Source organism: Cygnus olor, chromosome 1 (assembly GCF_009769625.2).
Source record: "Cygnus olor isolate bCygOlo1 chromosome 1, bCygOlo1.pri.v2, whole genome shotgun sequence".
Classification (NCBI taxonomy): domain Eukaryota; kingdom Metazoa; phylum Chordata; class Aves; order Anseriformes; family Anatidae; genus Cygnus; species Cygnus olor.
Genome location: NC_049169.1, coordinates 205593744 through 205619780, shown reverse-complemented (window position 1 = coordinate 205619780; position 26037 = coordinate 205593744). Strand labels below are relative to the sequence as shown.

Here is a 26037-nt window from a genome sequence, read left to right as displayed (position 1 = left end):
CGGCGAGCCCGGCTCTCCCGGTGCGGCCAGAGCTGGGATTTGTAGTTCGTCGCCTTCCCTTCGCCCTGCCCCCGGAGCTGCCCGCAGGGCTGCGGCTCTTCTGCCGTAGCGAGGAGCGAAGCAGCCTGGCACGGCTCGGCACGGCTCCGGGGGGGAGGTAACGGGGGGCAGGAGGAGGGGGGGAGGTTAGGGGTCGGGGTGCTGGGGGGTGGTTTGGGGTGTAAAAGGGTGGAGGGAGGCAGGAAGGATGCTCTGGGTGAGGGATGCAGGAGGGATGCTCCTGGGAAGGGATGCTCCGAGGGGGGGGGATGCTCAGAGAGGGGCGTTTGGGATGCTCCGGGGAAGGGATGCAGGAGGGATGCTCAGAGGAAGGGATGCTCGGGGTTTGGGATGTTTGGGGCTTCAGGATACAGGAGGGATGCTCGAGAGAGGGATGCTGGGGGTCAGGATGCAGGAGGGATGCTCAGGGGTCGGGGTGCAGGATTGGTACTGGGGGATCGGGCTGCTCAGAGGATGCTCGGAGGTTGGGATGCTCAGGGCTTCAGGATATAGGATGGATTCTCAAAGGAGGGGTGTTCGGGGGTCGGGATGCAAGACTGTTATTTGGGAGTTGGCGAGATGCTCAGGATGCTCCGGGGAAGGGATGCAGGAGGGATGTTCAGAGGGAGGGATGCAGGAGAGGTGTTTGGGGCTCAGGGTGCTCACAGAGAGGGATGTTCAGGGCTTGCGATGCTCAGAGGGAAGGATGCTCAGGGGTTGGGATGCTCGGGGCTTCAGGGTCCAGGAAAGATACTTGAAGTAGGGATGTTCAAGGGTCAGGATGCTTAGAGGGAGGGTTGCTTGGGGCTTCAGGATAAAGCAAGGATTCTCAGAGGGATGTTTGGAGGCCAGGATGCTCAGAGAATGGGATGCTCAGGGATTGGGATGGGGGAGGGGACTGGGATTAATGGGGGCTTGGGGTTCAGGGTGCAGGAGGAGTGTTCAGGGTTCAGGATGCAGGAGGGAGGTTGGGGTGCTTGGGGGGGGGGTCTGGCTGCAGGAGGGGTGCTCAGGAGCTGGGATGCTCAAAGGGAGGCATGCCCAGAGGGAGGGATGTTTGGGGGAATGGGCGGAGAAGGGGGGTTGTGATGCAGGAGGGGTGCATCACAGGGAAGGAAAATGCTTGGGGATCGGGATACAGGAGAAGGCGTGGAGGCAGGTATACAGAAGAGATGGCTGGACTAAAGGTTGGGATGCAAGGGGGGTGCTCAGGATGCAGGTGAGGAACCCCAGAGCGATGCTGGGTGAGTGGGTGTGTGTGCATTCCCCTGGTGCCTGCAGAGCTCTGCAAACCTTCCTTTGCAAGGCAGCAGCTTGCCCCGAGGAGCTGCTTAAGATTGTGTTCAGGTTTTCACCCAGGGAACCTGACCTGGGGAGAGGAACATCCAGGGATGTTCCCATCCCATAGGGAGCCAAAAGGCCCTGAAAGATTCAGAGCACATTTTGTGACAGGGTCAGTAAAATTTGCCATGGTCTCAGTTTGCCACGATCTCTGTTGGCCTTCCTGGTTCCTGGATTGGCTGAGGCACAGCCGAATATTTGGGGGTTGCAGGGAAACCGAGGTTTAAAATGAGGGACATATCCCATATTTCCTGAAAACTGGAGGTCTCTGTATCTCCAAGCAGTTAGGCAGGGTCTGATGAATCCCAGGCAGGGTCTGATGAATCCCAGCCAGCGCTCAGTCCGGTGTGCTTTGGTGAAGGGGACGTGGTTTTCGCTTGGGCAATCTCCAGGGCTTTTATTTCTATACACAGATAAAAGCAGACAGAAATGTGAAGGAAGGAGAGTGATGTTTACTCTATAAATACCTCAAAAAAAGCCTTCTGGAGTAGATGTGTTTACAGTCCCTGGGGATGATAAGAGAAAGGACGCTGGTCTGAAGGTCAGGGCAGGAGCCGGGCACTCCTGGTATCACACAGGGGCAGCAGAGAAACGCAGCCCTGGCTGGGAGCTCTGGCTAGGGAGGAAAGCAGAAGGCTTTGGGAGGAGGAAATTTTGTCTGTGGTTGGTGCTGGGTTTAGCCATAAAGCCAGCGGTTTGTCAGTGGTGGTCTAAGTCCTGGTTCCTGTGCCTTTCCTACTGAATTCGGGGGCAATGGGATAGGGAAATGTAATTCCTTGTGCCTCAGTTTCTGCAGCCACAGCTGGAGATGATGGCTGATAACATGCTAGCAATGCTTTTGAGATGCTTTATTAGAAAAGGATGCTGACATGTATTAGAGCTGTGCGTGTATCTGTTGTCTGGAGGGGAGGAATGGAGCTGGGAGGAGTCTGGAGACAGAGAGGATAAAATGTCAGGGCCTTAGGCTTTATTTGGCATTACTGCACTCATTGCTTTGACATCTAGCCAAAGCCTTTTTTTTTTTTTTGTCTAATGACTGAGTGCCTAACAGAGAGAAACATAAAGCAAGAGAAGAGGCTTTGGGGTTTGTGTGCACCAAAGGGATCCAAGGAGCAGCACTGGAGATCAGAGAGCAGGGTAGCTGAGGCAGCTGCCTTCAGCTCCTCTGGGCAGCCTGGGCCAGGGCCTCAGCACCCTCAGAGGGAAGAATTTCTTCCCAATGCCTCCCCGAAGCCTCCCCCCTGCCAGGCTCCAGCCGGTGCCCCTCGTCCTGTCCCCCCAGCCCTGACCAAGAGTCCCTCCCCAGCTTTCCTGCCCCCCCTGCAGGCCCTGGCAGGCCGCTGGCAGCTCTCCCCGGGGCCTTCTCTTCCCCAGGCCCACCACCCCCAGCTCTGGCTTCATAGGAGAAAAACCAACAGATTTTAGAAACGTTAACAGAATTTAGTAAAGATATGGACTACTATCTGGTAAATTTAGGCTGACTGCACACATGCACTTTGGCTGGTTACTTTTTTGGGACCCCTCAGAGAAATGTGTGGGCACAAGAAGCCTGCTGATCCCAAGGCGGAGCTCCTGCTGTACAGCAAAGCCCCACAAAATGCTGCTGGTCCAGCTGGGCGATGATACTCGGATGAATCTTTAGTTTCTGGAGAGGACAGGAAGGTGCTGGGCAGGGCAGGAGGTCCTGCAGAGCATGGGGACAACCTTCTGGTCCAGACCTGCCCATGGCTCCACCAGCAGCGGGATGAGGAGCCCCGCAAGCACTCAGGGTGCTTCTCATGGAGTACATCAGAGGGCAGGAAAGCGTGGAAGAGCCTTACGAGCCCAAATTAATTAGCTGTAGTGAGTAGGAGACACGCAACACAAGTGCAATCTGTCACTGGAAAGCAGTTTGGGACAGGAAGTGAGGAATATGTTATCTCCTTGAAAAGAGAAGGTGGATTAGAAAAGGCAGATTGTAATTACATGTGAAAATTTTGTCCAGGCTTCCGTGCTGGCAATATTTCCCTGCTACGACCGCAGATGGGTAGAGTCTCACTTTGGTTTCTAAAGGGCTATTTAGCTGCATTTTTGGGGGAAGTTATTAGCTCTGAGTTTCTGTTGTATTGCTGCGACAGCGTCAGTGCTATCTGCCTTGTCTCACAAACGCGATGTATGTTCCTCTGTGCATGTTCCTCTGTGCATATTCCTATAGATACACACAGTTTGTAGAACAGCGGGCACTACTTCAGTTGAAGCTTCCAGACATTATTACAGTGCAAATAATAAATAAGGCAGTCGGAGGCTTTAGATATTAATGAACAGCAGGATGTCAAATAATTAAGAAAGAAATAAAGAGGGAAGCAGCACTTGTGTCACTGAGAGGACTTGAGAAAGAAACCGCAGCATTAAGTCATTGTGAGTGCTCGAGGCATGCACGGAAGATCACAGAGCTGGCATCACATCACTTCAATTAATTCAGGTGATTTAGCCAAAACAGCTAGATCCCAGCTAAATTAAGAGTGTAACTGATTGTGTAAACTATAATAGATCACAGGGAGAAAAGAGTAGGGGATGTGGCAGCAGTGATGACAGCCTTTATTTGATGATTTACAACTCTGTAGGTCAATTGCAATTTTTTTATGGTTATTTACAGCAGTTTTTTTAGCGTTTTAGGAAAAAAAAAGTCATAGGGAAGAGATAATGACTGCTTGTGCTTGCTTGATACCTGCTGGTGAGGCTACATCTAATGGATGTGGTACTGATGTGTTGCAGGCTGTTTGCCCTCCTCAGCAGGATGGATGGACAGGTACTTTGGACCAAAAATATCCCCATTGCTTATGAATTAAGGACATATTTGTTCCCTATAAATGAATAAATAAATAAATAAAAATATTAGGACTGCAAATTCCTTCGATGTTCCTGTAAAACAGACCTAGAGAGGTGTGTGGCAACAAGGGCTGCTTCTTTGGACAAGTTTGCACTATAAGTCACAGCAAATTTTATAGAAATTTCAGAGAATACTGTTGTGCAGTATGTTGTGCTCTAGGAAGGTGCTGTCTGCACTCACCTCCATCCTGCAGCAGCTCAGCATCCTGCAGGATTGAGCCCTAATTGCCTGGCTGCCTGGAGGATGAAGGAAGAATAACAGTAATGTCTTGGCTGACATAAAAGGAACCACTTGAGCAGGAGTTAAGGACAATAAAAGGTGACTCTTGTTTCTATACTTCCAGACCTCCAGAGCATTTTAGGGAAGTAGATCATGATTTTGTCTTCTTTTTAAGTAAGAAGTCACATTATTTATCAGCCTACATTTGAATGGTGGGATTTTACCCCTCCTCTAGTAGTATTTATCAATCTATGTAGCACAAAACAATCCGGATGCCACTGTAGGAAATGTGCTGAATTTATTACCAAGATTTCCTGAAGGTAAGGTAAATCTCAGATCCATCTTTTCGCAGCTTTTTATGGTGTGGGTGCAGAAACTAATAGTGCATTCTGCAAAAAGTACTGAGGAGCCATTACTGGAAATCTGCTGCTGGCAGAGATAGGGGAATGAATTGATTTAGAAGTAATTGGATAGACTTCAAGTGAAATGAGTCCTAATTAAAGAAAAAAAACAGTCAGGAGAGAAATATATTAAAAGGACACCTCTGAGCATTACAGAATATGAAAATTAGACCCAAGTAAAGCCCAAGGTGACTTTTCATCCTGAGCTCAGGTTTTTTATTATTTTTATTTGCAGTTTACTCAGTTGAGAGAGTGAAACTAAGCTGGTCGATGATGCTCTTTGCTTATAGTCCATTTCACTCTCTGCTTTCTAAAGCATGGTTGGCTAGCTGTCCTTGCAGGGACACATCTTGCAGCAAACAAAGCCTGTTGCAAACATTGAAATACTTCATTTTCTTTGTGGCTTTAGGTGGAATTTAAGTCTGGAGCCAGGGCTGTAGTCCTTTACAGCATCCTTTTTTTAAAAAAAAAATTTATTTTTTAATTATTTATTTTCTTTTTTTTTTTTTAATTTTGAGGAGGTATGGGAAGAAAGCACTGACGTATTTATGAATGCAGCGTGTGCTACCAAATACCATCCATGCTCATTGATCTGCCAGGCAGAAGGGAGAGTGTCTTCAGGACAGTTTCCTAGGTCTGAACATCTGCGTGAAAAAGATGAGAGGGGAGGCCATTCCTCCCTCTTCCAAAGCACAGCTCCCTCTCTAGCACATCTTCAAAAATCAAGAAGGAAGATCTCAGAAACTAGCTTTGTCAGCCTGTCTTTGGGAAAATCATTGGGCACATCCTTTTGACAGCTGTGTCTGGCACATGAAGAAGGTTTGCTTGATGTCAGGGCTGCCATACAGGGGGACCAGGGCAGGCCAGGGCTCACAAGAACCTCGTGGAATTCAACAACGACAAAAGCAAAGTTCTGCACTTGGTACGGACTTGTCTCTGGATGGACTCATCCAGCATGGACTCAGCTGTGCTGTACCAACCCCCTGGTGAAGGCTGGGGACTGGCTGATAGCAGCTGCCCGGTGCCTACCAGGAGGTTATCTGGGAGATGGAGCCAGGCTCTTTGCAGCAGTGCACGGCAGGAGAATGAGAGAAAAAGCAGGCATAAATCAAAACAAGAGGTTCCAACTGGAAATAAGGAAAATCTTCCCACTAAGAGCTAGTTAAATACTGGGGCAAGTTGCTCAGGGTGGTTGTGTGATCTCCATCCTAGGATGTTTTCAAGACCTGGATGGAGAAAGCCCTGGGCAACTTGGTTTAATCTCAGCTTTGTGCAGTGGTTGGACCACAAACCTCCCTCCTGATCCTTTGATTTTACCCATGTTTCTCCTGCCAATTGTTCACAACGGGAGCAGAACAGTTTCACCGTTTCAGGGGAATTTTTCCTTTTTCACTGCAAAGCTGTGTACTTTCTGTTTTATGTGAGCTACACAACAGATGGAACCTCAGAGCAGCTCTTCAGATTAATAATTAACACTTTGACCTTCTCCAGCATCTTCATGTGCTCCAGGAACTCAGTTCTCGTATACAAGCAGGAATGAGCCAATCCTCCCAACTTTTCTGTGAGTTATTATTGCCTGGAATATGAAGTGCTGAAATGTTAAAGTTCTCCCACTTCTTATGACAGATTCCTGATTCTTTGGATATTTATTCTCTCTTTTTTTTTTTTTTTTTTTTTTTTTTTTTTAGTATTTAACAGAAGAGGTCCAGGTACCAGATCTCCAGGGCAGCATTCGGCTGCCCAGCAATGAAGCTCTCCCTCCCTCTCCTGCAGTTCCCTGGGTTGTTTATGACACGTTTCCAATTTCTGCAACAAATGAGGCAGTGCTCTTACAGGCAACAGGCTCCTTCACTGCAAACCCTGATTCATTCTCCAAGAAGGCCCTGGAAAATAAATAAAGTTAATACGAGATCCTTTAAATAATATCTCTGAAAGCATCTGGAGCTGTGCTGGGGCTGAATTAGCCATCCTACCTCCTAAACTTTGCCACTTGAATGCTGTCTTAGTGTAGTTTGAAGACTGTAGTGTTTGTTATTATATAGTACAATGCATCTGGAAGGTAGCTTTAATACAGTTTTAATATTGCAATGTGCATGGTAAATGTCTCCTTTTTAAGGGCTGCCTGGCTGGCATCTCCATCCTGGCTTTTTCTGGCTCATGCTCCGGGAGCAGCTTGGTGTAACCTGGTACACAACGGAAATGTGGGGTTGTTTGTCCCCCCCCGCTGACACCAGGGTGGTTAGAGAGGTGTAGGTTGGTTGTGGGACCTGAAGCCCAACCCTGTATTGTGAAATCCTTCGCTGGTGATGGACCCTCCACCGCAAGGTCAGCTTGTGAACAGTGAACAGACAGGGGACAGAAAGGCCAGGATGGTGCCTAGAGAGCCTCACACCATCATTGCTGGGGAGGGATATGCATACATCATGGTTTTTTCATCCTGGAAGAGCACCAGCGATGGGGAGAGGTGATGTTTGGTCGAGTGGGAAGGCTTGAGGTTGAAGCCAGAGCTTGAGGTTGTACCTGGTGTGTTTGTTTCCCCAGCAGCAAGGAGCTGTATACCAGGGGAGCTGGGGCGTACGCCATCTGCATGCATATTTTTCATTAGTGGACCACCACCCACCTGAGGACCTTCAAACACTTTGCAAGTGAAGGCTCAGACAACTGAGGAAACAGAAAAGTGGTTTTTCTTATGGTCATACACACATGAGCATGGATGGCACTGGCCTGATCCCATTTAGGTAACAAAGGTGATACACGCCTTCTTTTTACCTCTCCCATGGATTATTTCAGGCTATAGGCAGCAACAATCTCCCACTGTGTATTTGGGCAGCACGTAGCACCAGGGGGAACCTGCTTTGGGTCCCTGTAATAGGTTTCAAGAAATCCTTGCTGTCTGATGGGGTTTCTTGCGCAGCAGTGCATCCATCACCTGGCTGGAAATGGTCTGAGCTCTTCCAGGGAAACCCCTGGGGGCTTTTTCAGCACTCTCTAATATTTTATGGCTGGTGAATTTGGGCTGTGACGAATGGGAAGCTTTGCCTGACTCTGCAGTTTCTCTCCCCTCTCAGTTTGGTCCAGCAAACAAATGCGGCAGGTCCTGGGGGGCAGCCAGGGCTGCACCACTCCCTCTGCTCGGAGCCGAGTGGATTTGGGAAAACGTGGGGCACCATCCTGAGCTGCTGCACCCCTCGAGGAGGGGGAGCTCATCCTTTCCTAGGGTCAAGTGTGAGGTTGTAGTTGGTTATTTACAAGACAAAAATGCTCAAGTATGTGACTAGTCTGAAGAAGTTCTGTGGTTTTGTGTATTTATTCCAGTTTTGGGACTTCAGTTTCAATCAAGCATCACCAGAGTGGAAGCTTTTCCGCATCTCTCAGAATACCACCATGAAAAAGTCACAAGGATTATCATCTTTATAGTGTCCCAGATGGCTTCCAAGCTCTGTTTCTGGTCCTGAAAGCTCAATGAATCTTCCCTGAACTAACCTGATGCTCTGTTCCTTCTTCCAGCAGCTGGGAGCAGGGATGGATAAGATACTGGAAGCTGTGGTGATGTCCTCCTACCCCAACAACGTGAAGCAAGGCCTTGTGAGGCGCGTCATCGAGGCGTCGAAGCAGCCCATGGACAGTGAGCAGTGCTGGTCCATGCTGGAGCTGTGTACCAAGCTTTATCTCGTGGGGGACACCAAGTATAAAAGAGAGATCGGGAAGGAGGTTTTGGAGGTCTATGGCCACTACCACCCGGAGGAATTTGAGGAGTTCTTCAATGTCCGCTTCCTACTGAGTCTCCTCCAGGAGGGCTACGGGCCTCTGGGGAAGAGAAGCCATTACGTCCTCGATTATATCCAGTTAGGGCTGCAGTTCGTCTTGGAAAGCCCATCAGCAAACAGCATTTTCAGCTTGTTGAGGATCGAGGTGCTCCGGAAAGTCTGCGAGAGGCCTGGCCCCAAGCAGTGCGCCAAGATCAGCAAACTCTTAACCCAACATCCTCAGTGCATTCCCACAGGCAAGCACCAGGTCTTGTTTTGTCAGCAGCTGATCCGGTGCATCGGGCAGTTCCAGTGCGTCTCCGAGGGGGAAGAGGACATCATGGAGTTTTTGGAGCATGTGAACAAGGTGAGCGGTCTACTGCAGAGGATCTGGAGGACTCAGACCTCAGCCATCCTGCCCTCGTTGAAGGAGCTGTTCACTATCATTTCTTCAACAGGTAATGATTAAAAAAAAAAAAAAGGGGTGCAAATGTAGGGATTGGCTTTGATGAGGAACAAAAGCACCTGATGGTTTTCTTGGTTCTCATTCACTCCAGAAATGCAACCACAACTGAAATATAATAAACAAGTGTCTCCAACTATTACCTAGGACCTTAGACTGAGAAAATAATATCCCCTGAAACCACACGGAGTCTGTACACAGGAATTGTTGACTGGGCTGAAATACATGCAGCACAGGTTTGTGTGTTCAGTACTTTTCAGCATCAGCTGGGCTTGATGGAAAGCATCTTATCTGCGGCAGGTCAGAGCTGGACCTGAAAGCTCTCAGAAATGTCACTCTCAGTCGATGAATCGATAGACGCCCTCAGCCTGCTCCTTAGCAGAAAGTAAGAGCAAAGCTAAGGACTTACTCCTCACCAACCTAGAGGTAGGAAGCCCTGCTGTCTCTCTGGACGGTGCTTATGTCTTAAGGTAGGACAGAAGATACTGATCCATCTTCTGAGGCCTTTAGATCATTACAGAGAGGCTCAGCAGATTTTTGGAGATCCCAGTGCCATGAAAGGTCAGACTGTGTGTAGGCAGGTGAGCTCCTGTCCCAGCTATTCTTGAGCCCATAAGGGGATGGACATTTCAGTTTTCCCTATATGAACACCTCATCTTTTGGAACGTGCTCCAGGCTGGCAAACCTGCAGTCATATCCCAGTGTGATTATTTGCAGTAATTAACATAAAGAGAGCACACAGAGGGAATTTGGGACCCAGGCAATAATGTTCTAGTGTCTGTGATCCCTTTGGGCTGTGTATGACTGCACGCAACAGCCCGTCTGCTGCGACCCAACCTCAATATTTTGGGGTTTGGGGGAATGCCTTCCTAGCACAGCTACGCGTGGACTCCTCATGGCCTGTTTATGCCAGCTGCATTTACGTAGGCAGGAATTATCTGGCTTTTAGAGCTGAGAACTGGCCTCATGTGCCTGGTTTCCCCGGGGACTAACATCTTCCCTGCTGGTGCTCATCCGTGTCTTGCAGAGGAGCAGGAAGCGCCGTCCAACGCCTTGGCCAGCGTGGTCCAGTTTGTGCCTCTGGAGCTGATGGATGGGGTCATAAGGAACCTCACCAATGACGACAGCATCAGCGACGTGCAAATGATGATGGCCATTGGCAGGTAGGAGAATTAGTGAATGCATTAGTGAATGTTGTTCTCGGTCTGGAGAAACAAAACTGTCCCAAAGCTGCACTCGCTTTCTCTGTGGGGGTTGATCCCAGGACTGTAGCAAAGGCCATTTTGGCTGGTGTCTTGTGAGGTGTGGGGAAAAGGGAAATTTCTCAATCCTTCCTTCCAGCTCCAAGGGCCTAAAGAACTAGAATAAAGACTGTTTTTTTTATTATTATATTATGATAAAGACTGATTATTATAATTATTATTGTATTTGTCTGGTTTGATTTGATTTATTTTTTCTCAGAAATAAGCAGCGTTCTGGGATATCCAGCATAAGGTATCTTGAAAAGAATTGATTTTTTTTTTTCCAGAAGATGTAAAGGGCCATTTCTTCCCAAAATCTCCTTTAAAGAATTTCATGTTGATCCCTGTATCCCTTCAGAAGGACATCACCCTAAATCACCAGACACAGCTAAAAGCCTCGCAGGTATTTTTTAATGTCCAGCTGTTTCAACAAGCCCACCTCGACCTTCACCAGATGACTACAGTGCTGCTGGTCTGGATCTTGGTGCTGTGCCATGTTTATCCCTGACGTCAGTGCAGGCAGAGCCCACGGAGAGACATCAAGGCATGATGAAGCAGTAGCGGGTGAAATACTGCCTGACGTGCCAGACTTGGTCCTTGCAGAGCCAGGATCCTCCCTGGCATCACCAGGTCTTCCTTGCACAGCCGTGTCCAAGTCCTACAGCTCCTCTATGCCCCCATACCTTGCTCCTGCCTTGCCTAGGAGCCTCTCTAACCCATGCCTTCCTCAGAGGTCTTCATTTAAGTGGGTGATGTTCACATGCAGGAGCACACACACTTAGCCCAAGGGAGCTGGGGTGACTTGATCGCACTGGAAAAATCTCTTTTTTTCCCCTCTCTCTTAAAGGATTTTCCCCCCCTCCCCCAGGTAAGTTACACAACAGAAACCCACATTATTCCTGATGAGAACTTTATGCCTGAAGAAAGAGATCCCTTCACTTTGACTTGCTGGGGAGGGTCATACTATTCCCAGGGGCCAGAAAAACCCAAGACAAAAAAATAAATAAATTACCAGTTCAGTTCTTAACCCTCTTCTCCATCTTTTTCTCCTTCTGGGATCCTATTCCCAGACGCTGCTGTGAGCTCCAGGCGATAAATCCTCCACGAACGCCAGTGCCTAAATATAGCAGTTGCAAAATCAATTGCATCATTCCTTAAAAAATTCTGTGTCACGCAGAAGGGTGAGTAAATGGTTACTCAGACTGAGCCAAACATTAAGCAGGGCCTGCAAAATGTAATTAAGCTCACTTAGGAGAAATGCAGAAGTTTTGGCGGTGTGTTTATAGCAGACGAATGCCCCAGAAAACTGCGTGACTGTTGGCCTTTTGATGAGCGTGCTGCATGCTTAGAAAACCGAAGAAAAATGTACAAGTCAAAAGGGTCTTTCAGCTTGGGATCCCTCGCAAAGTGGTCTTCCTCCAAAGCTTGGGTTTGGGAGTTCATGACAGGGGAATAAACTGTATGTGCAGTAGAGCTTTTGATCAAGCATTTAAAGAGAAAAGAGCAGTAAAAACAGCAAGCCTGGCACCTGCTGGTGCAAGTGTACACCACAATCTCTTAGTTTCTCTTTCAGAGTTTGTCTCTTTTCAGATAAACTCTATTGATGTGCATCCACAACTTCAGAAGTACTGATTTTTACTTTCTTTTTATTTTTTTTTTCTTAGGGTGTATCTGTTTCAAAGAGCCCAGCTCCGGCTGCGGAGAGGGTGCCTGCTGTCACATAGAGATGCAAGCACTTGTTATCTCTGGAAATCAGGATTTGAGCTTTTCAAAGCTGGGCATGCCACATCAATGGCTGCTTTGGCAAATTAGGGGCCCAGCTTGCAAAATGTTTGTACATCTTGCAATGTGGAAACTGCAGTGTGAATTTAAAATGGAATTTGTTCCTACTGCAGCAATACAGGCAGCAGGTGGGGCAGGATTATAACTTGGCCATTAATGTTGGTAAAAAAAAGCTTATTGCAGACAAGGTTGTTTTATTCCAGTGTAAAAGAAGATAGGTGAAGGGAGGCCTTTGGATCCCTGAATCCATCTCCCTGCTTTATAGGCATTGATGCTACAGATCCCTTTCATGAACGTCCAGCCACAGTCTTCAAAGCAGGAAGGGCTTTTGCTCCCACTGCTTTCTTTCATAGCTGCCCCACCATTTGATTGCGTTAATGGTTCAGAGCTCTCTTCTAATAGCCAGCCTATATTTATTTCCTGCTTTCTTATAGTCCTTTTGATTTTATGCCAGCATAAATAGCTGCAATACCTCTTTTCCCTCCCTGGTGTTTATTCCGTCAATGTATGCACAGACAGCAGCCCCATCCCCTCTTTGCTTTCCAGTGGCTATACTGAACAAGCCAGGTTATTTCAAGTTTTTCTTGCAGGAAAGGTTCTTCATTTTCCTGACCATCTTAACAGGCTTTTTCAGCACCTGCTTCCACTTCAGTTCATCGGTCTTGGACATGGATGGAGAGGTTTGTGTGCTGTGTTCCCAATGAGATTCATCATGGCCTTAAATGATGGCTTAGGAGGTGATGGTTCTGCTTTGGAAAATGTATTTTTCTCCTGCGCTGCAGCACGATGCTGGCCTTTTCCATGGCTACTGTTACATTGGGAACTCACAGTCACCTGATTCCTTACTGCTCTTCTTCAAGCATATCAATTCTCATCACGTAGTAGCCATTTCTTGTTATTTGCTCCCCACGTGCTTTGCATGTGTTTTGAATGAAGATATTTCCTCCTGGTTCTGCATCTCTAATCATCAGGATCATCCTGAGGATACCTCGATCCTCCTTTTGTTTTGATGATGCCTCCCAGCTTTGCATCATCACAAGTTTCACAGCTGTGTTCAGGATGTTTGTGCCAACACCGTTAGGTCCTGTATCCGCTCAGATACCCAGACAGATATGATCTACTTGTGTCCTTTGACTAGAAAATCAGATATCATGACAAATCTTACTTTGTCATCTATGATAAACCACCGTGGCTTGCTGCCCCTTCTTTTTAGTCATCCCCTTATTGCCTGTCTTCATTATAGGAACTCTCCTCCTATTCTTCCCACAGAAAGCACCGTGCCAGTGTTAATAGGGTCATTAAAACTCACCAGAGTTCAATTTTACTTGATGAACATCACTGCCTCCCCTTGGAGTGTATGAGCTCTTTGTTTCTCTTTTATATCAGCTGTCATTGCTCCTGTTTCCATTCTCATATCTTTTATCTGCCTCCTCTTTGTCACCCTGATCAATTCCTTCCTCTCGGTCAAAACAGAGGCAGAGGATGTGTTTAGTTTGGAAGTCAAATCTGGAGGCTGTATCATATCTTTAATCACCATCACATCCTCCGTATACAGCGATTGCGTGTCTTTCCTTATTCTACTCTGATGCAAACGTCTGCTGAAGCTTTTCTGGTATTTGTTTTATTATCCAACTTGGCTTGATTTTTGTTATTTCTCAACATCCCAACATATTCTGCTCTTCAAGCTGTTCTTTTTTTTTTTTTTTTTCCTCCCAGTTCCTTGTGGAGTTGCTCTTTGCCTTATGTGGTTAGTTATCCACAGTTGCTTTTATATATCTTGCACAAGACGTAGGCTTATAAACAAAAGGGGCTGATTGGGTAAGAAAGCTGGACTGAGGTGGGAGATTGTGAAGACCTGGGATATCTTGAAATCAACGGTCCTGAAGTGATTAGCAAAGTTTGACCTTTGGAGATCCTAAGCCTTGGCTGCCTTGCAGTTCTGTTTAACATTTAATTTAAACGTGTTTTTTTAGAAAGGCTTAATTTAAGTAATTATTTAAACAACCTGTCATCACTCAGTCTGAGGTTATTTTCTTACGAGTGACTCTCCTGTGAAGTGTTAGTTGCAGAAGCATGGCATCTTGTTGGCAGAGTGGCTATAGAAGAAATTTGCTAGCTATGACCTTCAGGAATACCTGGCTTCAATTAAGGTTACCAGTATTTTCTTCCTTTATTGTGATTTGGGGAATGAACGTTTACTATTCAGAGAAGATAAAGATCCAAATCTGGGTATTTTTCCTTACCAGTAGCAATGCAGAGATCATACAAGTATCGTTAGTTCTCTGACAGCAGCAACGCCAAGACATCAATGAAGACCTCACACAGATATCCACCACTTTAAAAACAGAGGCTGTCCTTCTAGGGCCTCCTCTGAAGGATGATATTTGAGAATCCACAAAACAATGCTGTGGTCTATAGGGCACCAGACTGGTGTTAGAAACTTGAACTCGAGTTGATTTAAGTTAATGGTAGAAATCCCCACTTTCTTCTATGGGCTTGGGTCAGGTCCTCTGATGAGCCACAGGATGCTGATGCCATTGCTGTAATTCCGCTTCAGGCTCTGTTGTGCTTTGAATAATGTTATGGATGCCCTGATGAATCCTCTGTGGCAGGGATTTGGAACTGGATGGTCTGTAAGATCCCTTCCCGCTCAAACTATTACGTGATTCTAAATGTCTTATGTGGAACCTCTCTCTTACTTGGCCAACCCATTGAATGGACAGGAACTTGGAAGAGATTTAACCCGTAGTGGAGCTGGGCTTTCACAATATATCTGTTGTTTACTTTAAGAGTTTGGATTTCATTTCAGGATGATCGACTGGGTGTCCTGGCCCCTGGGAAAGAACATAGACAAGTGGATTATTGCTCTGCTGAAGGGTTTGGCTGCGGTGAAGAAGTTCAGCATCTTGATTGAGGTTACTCTTTCAAAAATTGAAAAGGTCAGTGGGCATTTTGAAAAACATTTCCTTGCATCTGGGAGATCTTGCCTTTTGACTGAATAAAAATGAGATATAACTTAAGATGTATAGAAAAGATTATGCTGTACCAAGGGGTTTGGAGGGAGCACAGAGCCCACCGCATGTTCTGCAGATGCTGCATTACTGTGCATGGGGTGGTGGGCAGCTAGGAATAACGTTCTCCAGAAATACCTATTTTAGCTTTGTGTGCCTAGCTCCTTGCTACAGGGAGGTGGGCACTGGGATTCAGCGTGGTTCTTGCCTGAGTGCCTTGCCAAAGGATTTTGGGTGTGGTGGCAACTGCAAGCCCTACCTGAAGTTCTTTAGGACCTGGTTTGCAGAGGTACTGATATCTTAAAGGTTATGAAATATAACAAACCAAGGACTTTAAAGCCAGCCAAACACTTAACTTCCCAAAACATGAAGCTCTTCTACAGCTTGTCCTTGGGAACATGAAATGCTGTCCTTCAGCGGTGCTTGGATCAGTGCTGGTCCATCACACCAGTGAGTAGGTTAGCAGGCCACATAGTCACAGGTCAGTTTTAAACCTGTGTCCTGGCCTTATTTGATTTACCAGCACAGGTACAGCCCTATTCCCGTTGCCATCTTCCAACATTTTCCATGCTGTGGTCCCACTATGTCCTCCTTTGTAAGATGGAGATAATAACTGGCTGCGTCTCCAGTGGAAGTCACCACCGAAGTTACCAATACCATAATTATCTACATCAGAACATTATTAGTAACTGCATTTGTCCCTGTGATCCCCCATGTGCATCAAGCAGTGGCAAGGTAGCTGAGTATCTCCAACATTTCTTTAACAGTGGGAAAAAAAAAAAAAAAAGATAATGCATAGAAAAGGGACACTGCCCTTAAAACACTGTGTGATTCTTGGAAAACTCTCAGAAGTATGGTCTGAAAGGGGTAGAGACCATTGCCATTTTCTGTAGAATAAGACAAATATCATTGCTTAGCCTTTGAAAGTGTTGAAAGGCTCTGAAAGGCCTCTGCTTTCTATCTCTTTGCCTGAAAGGTAGGTGATAAGGTTCCAAATACAACCATAAAACAGGAGAGGCACGTTTTAGAAAATTTAGCATCCCTCTGTGCTCAGGTGGCCTCATCTATCAGGAGGTCTGGAGGTATGTTACGGCTATCAGGATCACCCAGAGCTCTGCACCTTGGTGTGCCAGGCACTGCACAGGCCTGAAAGAGTGATGATAACCCAGATGGCATTTTTAGGGTGCTCTGAGGACACACAGTGGACAGGAGATGACTCTGGAGGTGTGGTAGATGCCCAGTGCCTCCCTTTCCTGCCGGGCCCTTCTCACACGTGTTGTGATGCCAGCCTACCTTCTCATTCACTTTTTTCTCCCCACCAGGTCTTCTCCAAGTTGCTGTACCCCATCGTGAGAGAGGGAGCTTTGTCCGTCCTGCAGTACATGCTGCTGAGCTTCCAGCACTCCCACGAAGCGTTTCACTTGGTAAGGATGTGTCTAGCCCTTGGATGAGTGCATCACCACAGCTGGGAGGGAGCCCAAGGGGCTGAATATTCCCCTCGTCTGCTAGCTTTTGCCTTGTGATGTAAACCCAGCCCCTGTCAACTTGCAGCCTGGCCCTGCTGGAGGTTGCTCACCCTCTGGTGAACAAGTACTATAGTAATATATATAATAAAGTCCTGATGGTCAGTATTGCCCAGCTTGGTCTGGGTCTGGATCACCACCAAACTGCACTATTACATTGGAGAAGGAAAGGGGGCAGGGAGGGGTGGCCTGGGGAGGAAAGTGGGTAGGGCTATGCTGACCCAGGATGGGATTTCATGGGCAGGTTTAGAAGATAGGGCCCCATGTTTGAACCCATCCTTTCAACTGAGGTGCTGCAGATGTTGCCACTCTGACTTTGGGATGCATTAGGAGAAGACTTTGGATTGACAGAATCTTGGAAAGCTCAAGTAGCAGCAAATATAATCCCAAACAGCCCTTGCTGTTTCTTAAGAAAGCATCTGACTAGCCCTTGAACCCCGTGGACCCCATCACACATGTGATGTCAAAGTGACACCAGTATGTGCTACCCCTTATTTCTTGAGGCCATGGGGGCATCTTCCCAAGTGTCACTCAACATCAGCGCAGCAAGACTTGAAGACTGGGTCAGAACACTTCCCATCATGAATTCTCCTCATTTAAAGGAAAAAAGAAACCCCAACAACCACTTTTAGGAAGCTCTTTTCATTTCCAGGGTGATGCTTTTTTACTGTTGACACTAAGGCACAGCTCTGCTTCCCACCAGCTTTGCCTCCAGAATGCTGTAGTTAAAAAGTAGGTCTGAGAGCAAAGGCATGCTTGCAGTGATTGAACTGATAAAAGAGCTAATGGAAATTTACTGCTATTAATGCTTGATTTCATACTTTTGCATTAAAGCCTTTACTTTTGGCTTTTCACCTAAAGTTCACAGAATAAACAGATAAGGTTGGAAAAAAGCAAAGCCAGCCAACATTTTCAACTGATGTTTTTTTTTGTTCCTCAGCTGCAGCCGCTTTAAATGAGCCTGATTTCTTGAGAAACTCCTCAGTTTCTAAAAATAGACGTTCCGACGGGTTGTCTTTGATTGGGCGTCCAAAATTTGAAAGACTCCAAAAGCCATCAGTTGCTCTTGGCCTGAAGTTTCCATCTGCAGCCCAGCGAGCACAAATTTCCTCCCCTATTTAAAAACAAAACAAAAAGCAAAACACCAAACCCAACAAAACAACAAGGCATAAACCAGTCATGCTTCTTATCTCTTTCTGTTTGCCCTGGCACTTTGGAAGAGTTTTTAGAATTGTTCTGATCACAGCTTGGCAAAGTATCGGTGCGTAAGATGGTTCTGGGATTCATTTGTTTCCCCCACCAAAGCTTTCTGGTTGAAAGGAAGTAGTTTAAATCCCCAACATTTTGAGGAGAAAGAAAGAAAGAGAGGAAGAAGAGTGAGGAAGGGACGACCAAGTAAAGGATGAACTGCAGATTTTGAGCTGTTAAACCAGGATTGTTCTGGTTAAAATCACGTAAAATAGAAATATGGAAAACGTTGCCTGACTAGCACATCTGCAGGGCTGAGAACAGGTTAGCAAGGCTCTGTGCAGCTGTGGGGTCAGCAGAGGGTGCCCGTGAGCAATGTATCTTTATGGTTGGGTCTGTGTGCTCACTGTAAAATTTTCTAGATTAAAGCAAAATAACAAACGTACTCTTTACGTGCCTGTTGCTACCCATCCGACCATACTGATTCCAATTCAGTTTAAACAGTATGAAATAAAATATAGCACATGAGGTAACACCTCTTGTAGGTTAATTCACCTATTTTATAGGTTTGAATCCCTGCACTTGGTGCTTAACATATAGCATTCCTTTCCACTGTGGGTTCGTGTTTTAGAAGGTGCTGATCTGCACTAAGAATGGAAAATACAGCATGGCAAAATTTTTTTTTTCTTTTTTTCTTTTCTTTTCCAGCTGCTCCCTCACATCCCCAGGCTGGTGGCCTCTCTGAAGAAGGAAGACTCCAACTCTGCCACCAGCTCTCTGGAGCAGCTGGCCGAGCTCATCCACTGCATGTTCTTCCGCTTCTCAGGATTTCCAGATCTGTACGAACCAGTCTTGGAAGCGATTAAAGTAAGATATGTACTTTGTGGCCATTTTTTTCTGTATTGCAGATGGACTTGACATCTCAGTTTGCAGTGTAGTGCCGAGGGACTGTCCTACTGGTAGGGATGCCCAAACCTCAACACCTCCAGTTGTGGCAGACGAAACAGCTTAGAATTCTGAGTTTGAACACTATGTAGGCAAGCTGGCTGTGTTTTGGGAGTAGAGACTTCTCTTATGGTGGATCTGCAGAAGTCCTTGCCATGACTGTGGGTTTTAGCTATAGGTTTAGACTTGAGTGCCTCTAAAGTACTAATACTAGCAGCTAAACAGTTCCTTGCATGGATGCGTGTTCATGTGAAGAGCAGGGAAATGAGTTGTGCCATGGAGACCTCCAGCAGAGGAGTTTTGCAGTTGCCCTCTAGTAATTTGTCGTGTAGAAAGACAAGTATTCATGGCACCCTTCTCTCTTTCCAAGGCTCTTCCAATTCCAAACGAAGACCGGATTAAACATCTCTTGGGACAGAATGCTTGGACCTCCCAGAAGAACGAGCTAGCCTGCTTCTACCCACGCCTGGCATCCAAATCAGAGACGGGAAAGATTGGCTTAATTAACTTGGGAAACACCTGCTACATGAATAGCATCATACAGTCTCTTTTCATGGCTTCAGAGTGAGTTTTTGCTCCCTTGCTCCCATTCAAGACTGCTCTGGGGTTGCTCATCACACAGGCGTTATGCCTTCTACACTAATTTTACATCTTGTTTTGCCTCTCTGGTTTTCTTTTGCAGCTTTCGGCATTCGGTGTTGAATTTAACCGAGGGCAACTCCCAGCCCCTGATGACAAAACTCCAGTGGCTCTTTGCGTTTTTGGAGCACAGTCAGGTAATTATTTCATGTTCTAGTTATTTGTTTGGACTGTCGGCTGCGGAAAGGCTCGTCTCCAAGTTGCTTCCTGCCGACTCCAATGTGCTGATAAGGAATTGTGGATCTTGGTGGATTTTTATATCGGGACGAATTTTGTTTACGTGAAAGAGGCTAATTCTGGGGGTGGAGGAGGCAAGCAAGTCTCAAGCTCCTATCACCCATGAAAGTGAGCTGTGTTCACACCAGGCTGCCTTTCTTCAGCCTCTGGCCTTTCTGGGTTTGACTGATGCAATCACTAATAGTTTTGACAATGAAATCCTTTTGGTAATAGCTTACATATGTGGCCAGCTGAAAAGTCTGTTGGTATAAAGCAGCAGTTTCTTCTTTGCTGCACAGCAAGAAACAGACTGGAGCAGTTTGCTTGTCCCCTTGCTTCACAGCAAAGTGCAGTCAATCAATAGACATTGCCTTAAAAACAGTGTGGTCAGAAAAAAAAAAACCACAATACCAGCAACAACAACAAACCTGTGGATTCCAGATGTTTTGAATCTTCTGTATTTGAGGGAAATTAAAAAGTTATAACCCATAAACTAATTATGAATGCTTTCTTGACAAATCTGAAATTTAACATGGGTGACTCCAGATAGGTCTCATCTAGGTCCTCTCTTGAAAATACATCTTCCTATCCCTAAAAAGACACAGTTTTTAATTTTTCCCTTGCTGTGAACCCATTCATTTGGGCCTCTTCAGTTTCCAAGCCTTGAGTTGGCTTGTTGTACTGTGGTATTATGCCATTACAGATCACTTTGGGGGAAAAATATGGAGAACCTGTTAAATTGAATATTTGGCCAAAGAAGGGCCTGTTTTTTTCAGGGCAGGTTAGGGTGCCTGTGATGTGTAAATACAGTAACATATCTGCTTGTAGATAATAGTTTCCTAGTAATTTCCTGTCATCATTCTAGTTATTTTTCTCTTTTGGGCAGTACTTATAGTCACTTCTTTGCCAGTGATGAGTCTTTCCCCATGTTAATTAGGCAGCAGCTTCCTAGCGGTGGCAATTACATTATCACTGATTATGCAGATTACCTGCCTGCAGTGATCAGAATGACGGGTGGAAGTTTAGTGGATTTTTTTCTTTTTAAGGAAGGGATTCAGTGAGAGAGATCGTGATCAAATTAAGTTGATCATCAAATTAAATTCAGGCTGAATTAAGTAGAAGTCTCTGGGTCAGGAAAACAAACCATTTTAAAATTGAATGAAGTAAATGCGTGGATATTTCATAGAAATATATATAAAATATATACTGGTAAAAGCGAGCGTACAGAAGCTCCTGTTCTCATAACAGCAGAGCAAAGGGAGGTTCAGTAGGGCTGATATTAATCCTTCCAGTCTTGGTTTGCAGCAAACCATGCAAGTCTTCCCCTCTGTGAAGTGGGAATCCAAACCCCATGGCTTAAATGTGTTTTTCCCTCTTGGTGCCAGCGACCTGCCATCTCACCTGAGAGCTTCCTCTCCGCCTCCTGGCCACCCTGGTTTACCCCTGGTGCTCAGCAGGACTGCTCGGAGTATCTCAAGTACCTGCTGGATCGGTACGTGGCAAGCGCCCTGATTTTGGAGCCCAGCAACAACAGGCTCCCCTAGACCCAGCGTGATATTTAATGCTGACCAACGGGGATGCAGGGCGAGTGGCTGAGAGCTGGAGGAACTCAAAGAGTAAAGGCTTGGGGTGAAGGATGGTGAGACCAGTCTGGGGTGTCTTGCTTGTGCCATCCTGGTGGTGAGGTCAGCAATGAGTTCAGCTTGAAAATTTCGGGAATTGCACCACGTTGAGAGGAAAGCTGTTTGCCTGACAAGCCTCCTCTTTAAAATGTTGATTTTGCCTTTCTCTCACCTAGAAATCCCAAATCCTGGTGTTCTGGTGATGCCCAAATCCTGGTGTCCTGATGATTCCCCTAGGAGTGGGGTCAATGGCCCATTGACCATCCCCACCTTCCTCCTGCAGCAGACCCCTGTGCACAGGCAGGCTAACCCAGATTAACCCCTACGACTGAAGAACAGAAACCATACTTTAGAAACTAGTTCTTGGCGTTGTACTGGTGTATAATGCAGACTTTTTTTTCCCCTGCCAAAGATTACACGAAGAAGAAAAAACTGGGAAAAGGATCTACCAGAAACTCAAGGAGTCCAGCTTGATGTCTCAGGCTGTGGAGCATCATTACTTAAACAAGACATTGATTGAGAAGATGTTTGGGGGTAAAATGATGACAAAGATCCGCTGCTTGAAGTGTCTGAATGTGTCCTCCCGAGAAGAAGCCTTCACAGACCTGTCGTTGGCTTTCCCCCCGCCAGACAGGCACATACATGGGCCAGGGAGTGCCTCTGTTCTACCCGTGGAAGAAATTGGCCCACAGTTTATTGAGCCTCCTGAAAAGCCAAACCAGGTAATGGGGTCTCCTTGGGTCCGAAGGAAGCCCCCCATGTCTGGAGACCTCCCAGCTCAGCCGGTGCCAGTGGAAACGCTGGGTTTTCGGGAGGCTGGAGAACCATCAAATCCCTTAAGCAGTGATGCTGTTGGAGCAGAATCAACCAAAGACCCAACATTGGCTTTTGGGGAGCAGGCGTCTGCTCCCAAGGACTCCAGATCCGTCCCGGATTTAATCAACTATTTCCTGTCCCCGGAGAGACTGACAGCGGAGAACAAATATCACTGTGAGAAATGTGCTTCCTTGCAGGACGCCGAGAAGGTGGCGGAGCTGACAGAGGGGCCGCACTACCTCATTCTCACGCTGCTGAGGTTCTCCTTCGACCCACGGACCATGAAGAGGAAGAAGATCCTGGACAACGTCTCTATCCCTGTGGTGCTCAAGCTACCTGTCCTCGTCTCCTCGGAGGAAAATGAGGATGTTTGGCGACACAGGAAGGGCAGAGCTGGCCCGGGCAGCAGTTTTGTGTCTGTCGTGTACGACCTCTGCAGCGTGGTGGTGCACTCGGGCATCTCCTCCGAGAGCGGACACTACTACTGCTACTCCAGAGAGTGCACTGACACCGTTCCCCACGGGCAGCCGCGGGATGGGGCGCCGAAACCGGCTTCTGACAAGCAGTTGGACTTTGAAATCCAGTGGTACCTCTTCAACGACACCAGGGTTTCCTTCTCCTCCTTCGAATCGGTCAGCAACGTGACCTCTTTCTTCCCCAAGGACACTGCCTACGTGCTCTTCTACAGGCAGCGGCCGGGCAGGCAGAGCTGCCCGCTGCACGAGGCTGCGGCAGAGGCCAGCCACCTGCATGGTGAACCCTCGCTCAATAAGGACTTGATGGAAGCCATCTCCAAAGATAACATCCTCTACCTGCAGGTAAGTTCCTTTGCCGTTTGCTGCAGGGTCTGATCCCGTGGCTGTCCAGCTTGTGGGGCAAATTTCCAGCCTCTGGGCAGCAGCAGGGTCAAGTCCTAAGGATAAATCTGCACCAGATTTATCCCCAGAGCAGATTTTATTCATTCAGAGCTTTGCAAACAGCGGTGTCCTGTAGGAATTTGAGGTGAAATTTGGGAGTCCCAGGGAAATTTGAGGGCCCTCTCCCCTCGTGAGGTGCCCGTTGAAGGGCTGTTTTCTGCTCACCCATATGGCTGGAGGGACACGACACCTTGATGCATCTCCCCTGCCAAGTTCTAGAGATGACGTGGCCTGGTAACCCCAGCTTAATTCGGAGGAGGCTCCCAGGAGCACCCAAACCACACTGCCAACTAACTCCTCAGGGAAGGTGGGAGCCCTTCAGCTGCAGATAATGGCGATATCCTTGTGTTATTTCTCCTCCTTCTCCCAGGAGCAGGAAAAAGAGGCGAGGAACCGAGCCGCCTACATTTCCGCCTTGCCGAAATCCCCGCTGTGGTGGAGGGACTTTGACAGGGACAAGGACGATGACAGCTCCTCGGGGGGATGCAGCCCTGCAGCGGGCGGAGGTGGATCCGGCTCCTTTCACGGACTTGTCTTCTAGCAGCTGGGTTAAACCAGAACATCAAACATCCACGGGGCCAACCCAAAGCCAGAGGCTCCTCTTCCTCGCCCCGCTGACAGCGAGCATCTCAAGAAGAGGATTTGGGGAACGTCACGATGGAAAAGGACTCGGGCTGGTTTGGAGGCTGCGTTGTTGGCACCTGGAGGGTCGTCCTGCTTCCTATGCACTCGGTCTTAAACGCCTTAAACTAACCCTTGCAGCTCAGCGCCTGCAGACAGCTTGGAGAAGTGCCCTTGTGCTTCAGCGTGGCCATGTCTTGCCTGCTGCCACCAGCCTGGGGAGGACACGGGGTGGGGATGGGGTTGGGGAAGGACCCAGCAATGGTCTGGGGATGAAGGCTGCTCGTGCACATCCCACCTGCAGCCCTTCACGCAGCACTGAGTTTTGGGGGACCTCTTCACAGTTGTTTTTATTAATGTGGTTGTGAAAGATCACCTGAACAAACCTCTAGAGGTGGAAAAAGGCTGAAAAAAGGCCCAAAGAGGCCTCGCAGCCAACATTGTGATGCTGCTATGCCGGGGGGGGAGCCTGTAAGCTTCCCTGGGGGCAGTGAGCATCAGCAGGTTCACCAGAAGGGTTTGGTGCAGCATTGCAAAGCACCCAAAAGAGGCCGAGGGGCACAAACCCCTCCAGCCAAGAGAGACTGACTGTGTGTGGTTGTTTTTTGGGGCTCTGTCAAGCCCCTCTTGCATTACTGGTGAGCTCTGGATGCTGTTAGTGTACATGGCAGCCCAAGGCACGCAGCTGCTTGTCCAGATGTGTCTTTAGGCTCGGTTAACCTGGCATTTCATGGCTTGAAAACTGGGCTTTCCTTTGAGACACCTTGAACTGAAAGACAGAGACCCCTGCAACCACTAGCTGTTTCTTCAAAGTCCTGATTTACAAGGAGAGCAACCCAACCAAATACGCTATATGCACCTAGCATAAATACCTAGTATGTAAACCAATGCTTTATATAAATCAATAATGGGACAGGGACTGATTTTGGTGGCAGGAGCCAGCCCAAGCCTTGGGCAGTGCATCTATAGGATTGTGGCTCCCTCCCCGGCTGCTCCCCACCCATCGTCCCAACCTGCTCCTTACTTGCGCCTGTAGTAGATTTGCTCTAGCTCCAGTGGCAGACTTGTGCCTTAGGTCCTGGGTGTGGGGCCTAATCCTGACGGGGGTTTTGGGGGAAGCATTTTTTTTGCTGTGGAGGACAAGACAAAGCACAGACATTGCTATGGGGGATGCAAGCAGAAAGTCTGCTAGAGAGGACATTTTCTGGCACGGGATCGAATCTCTGGCATATACTATCATATATATTCTTTTATTGTCTTTCCTACATATAAATAAAGGAAATGAATTAATTCAACAGAGAAACTTCGTGTCTTACAGCAGTACTCACGGGGTGGATGGGGTCAAAAAGATGATGGGAGAGGAGCATTCCAAAACCTTCCTCTTGCTGCCACGCTGGCTCCCTGCTCTGTGTTGGAGTGTCACCTGGAGGCATTTCCTGAGCTCTGGGCCACCTGCTGGATGGTACTTTAGCAAGAGAGAGTCTCTGCCTTGATGAGACCCTAATTTAAATAATGAACGCAACGCGGGAAGCTGGAGAGGTTGTTCCATAGCTATGCTCTTCCCTGAATATATCTTTATTTTTTTTTTACCCTACAATTTGCTGAGATGAGCAGGGGCAAAGAGCACACAGTGCTCAGCATGGATGGCAGCCTGGGCCATCAATTATTAATACCATGATTACTATTAATATGTTACATTATTATAATACCATATATTATTATAAGTACACTATAGTGTACTTATACACTTATATAGTGTACTTATACTATGTATATGCTACACTATGACTATTAACAATGCACTACTGACAGTAGTATAGCCTGTTGCCATGTATGCTATACCAATTATAGTATCTACTATGCTACTATTAGTGTTATTAATAGCAGGAATATTTGTATATGTCATATTGATATCGTGTGGGCTGTAGTTTCACATCCACCTCTGCCCAATAAGAGCCTCCAGCCTGGTTCTCAGCTCCACATTTGGGATCTCAGATGTGCCGGAGATGTGCTGTGATACTGCTCTTGTCTAGAAAAGGGGGTTTTGGGGGGCAGTGCTGTAGGGAGGTGGCTTACTTTTAACTCTGGGCAAGAAAGATTTGTTCTTCTGCTTAGGTTTTATGGGGGATTTGGTGCCCTGAGCTGGGTCTGCGCTGCTGACGGGTGAGGAAGGTAGTGATTGCCGTTGCCTTGCATGTACCCAAGTGTGTCCCAAGAACAGATATAGACATAGTATTAAATTCACTTTATCAGCCCCAAAACATCTGGTTTGGGTTCTGTCATCAAGAAGAGCCCTAGGTGCATCCTTGAGGCCATTGCTGCAGAGAGGGGACACCTGAAGCTGTAGGAGAAACTTGGTGACGTGACCTGAAGAATGCTCTGAAAGCTTCAAAGTGCTGCTTAATTCAGCTTGACCCAACCATTAATTCCCCCTTTCT

At 47.2% G+C, this 26037-nt stretch overlaps 1 protein-coding gene across 3 annotated transcripts; it reads left to right on the top strand.

Annotated features, from left to right (window-relative positions):
* On the top strand, positions 1-24959 carry USP35 (ubiquitin specific peptidase 35). Of its 3 annotated transcripts, none has more exons than XM_040544456.1 (11): positions 1-157; positions 8380-9073; positions 10106-10241; positions 14911-15040; positions 16435-16536; positions 18532-18690; positions 19139-19332; positions 19451-19544; positions 21009-21115; positions 21658-22879; positions 23349-24959. In XM_040544456.1, the coding sequence occupies exons 2-11, from the start codon at positions 8392-8394 to the stop codon at positions 23517-23519; spliced, it is 2997 nt and encodes a 998-aa protein (XP_040400390.1). In that variant the 5' UTR covers positions 1-157; positions 8380-8391; the 3' UTR covers positions 23520-24959. The 3 variants fall into 3 exon arrangements, with proteins under 3 accessions (XP_040400390.1, XP_040400388.1, XP_040400387.1); XM_040544454.1 differs by having other exon boundaries at positions 8377-9073; XM_040544453.1 differs by lacking the exon at positions 1-157 and having other exon boundaries at positions 8162-9073.
* The last annotated feature ends 1078 nt before the right edge of the window (positions 24960-26037 follow it).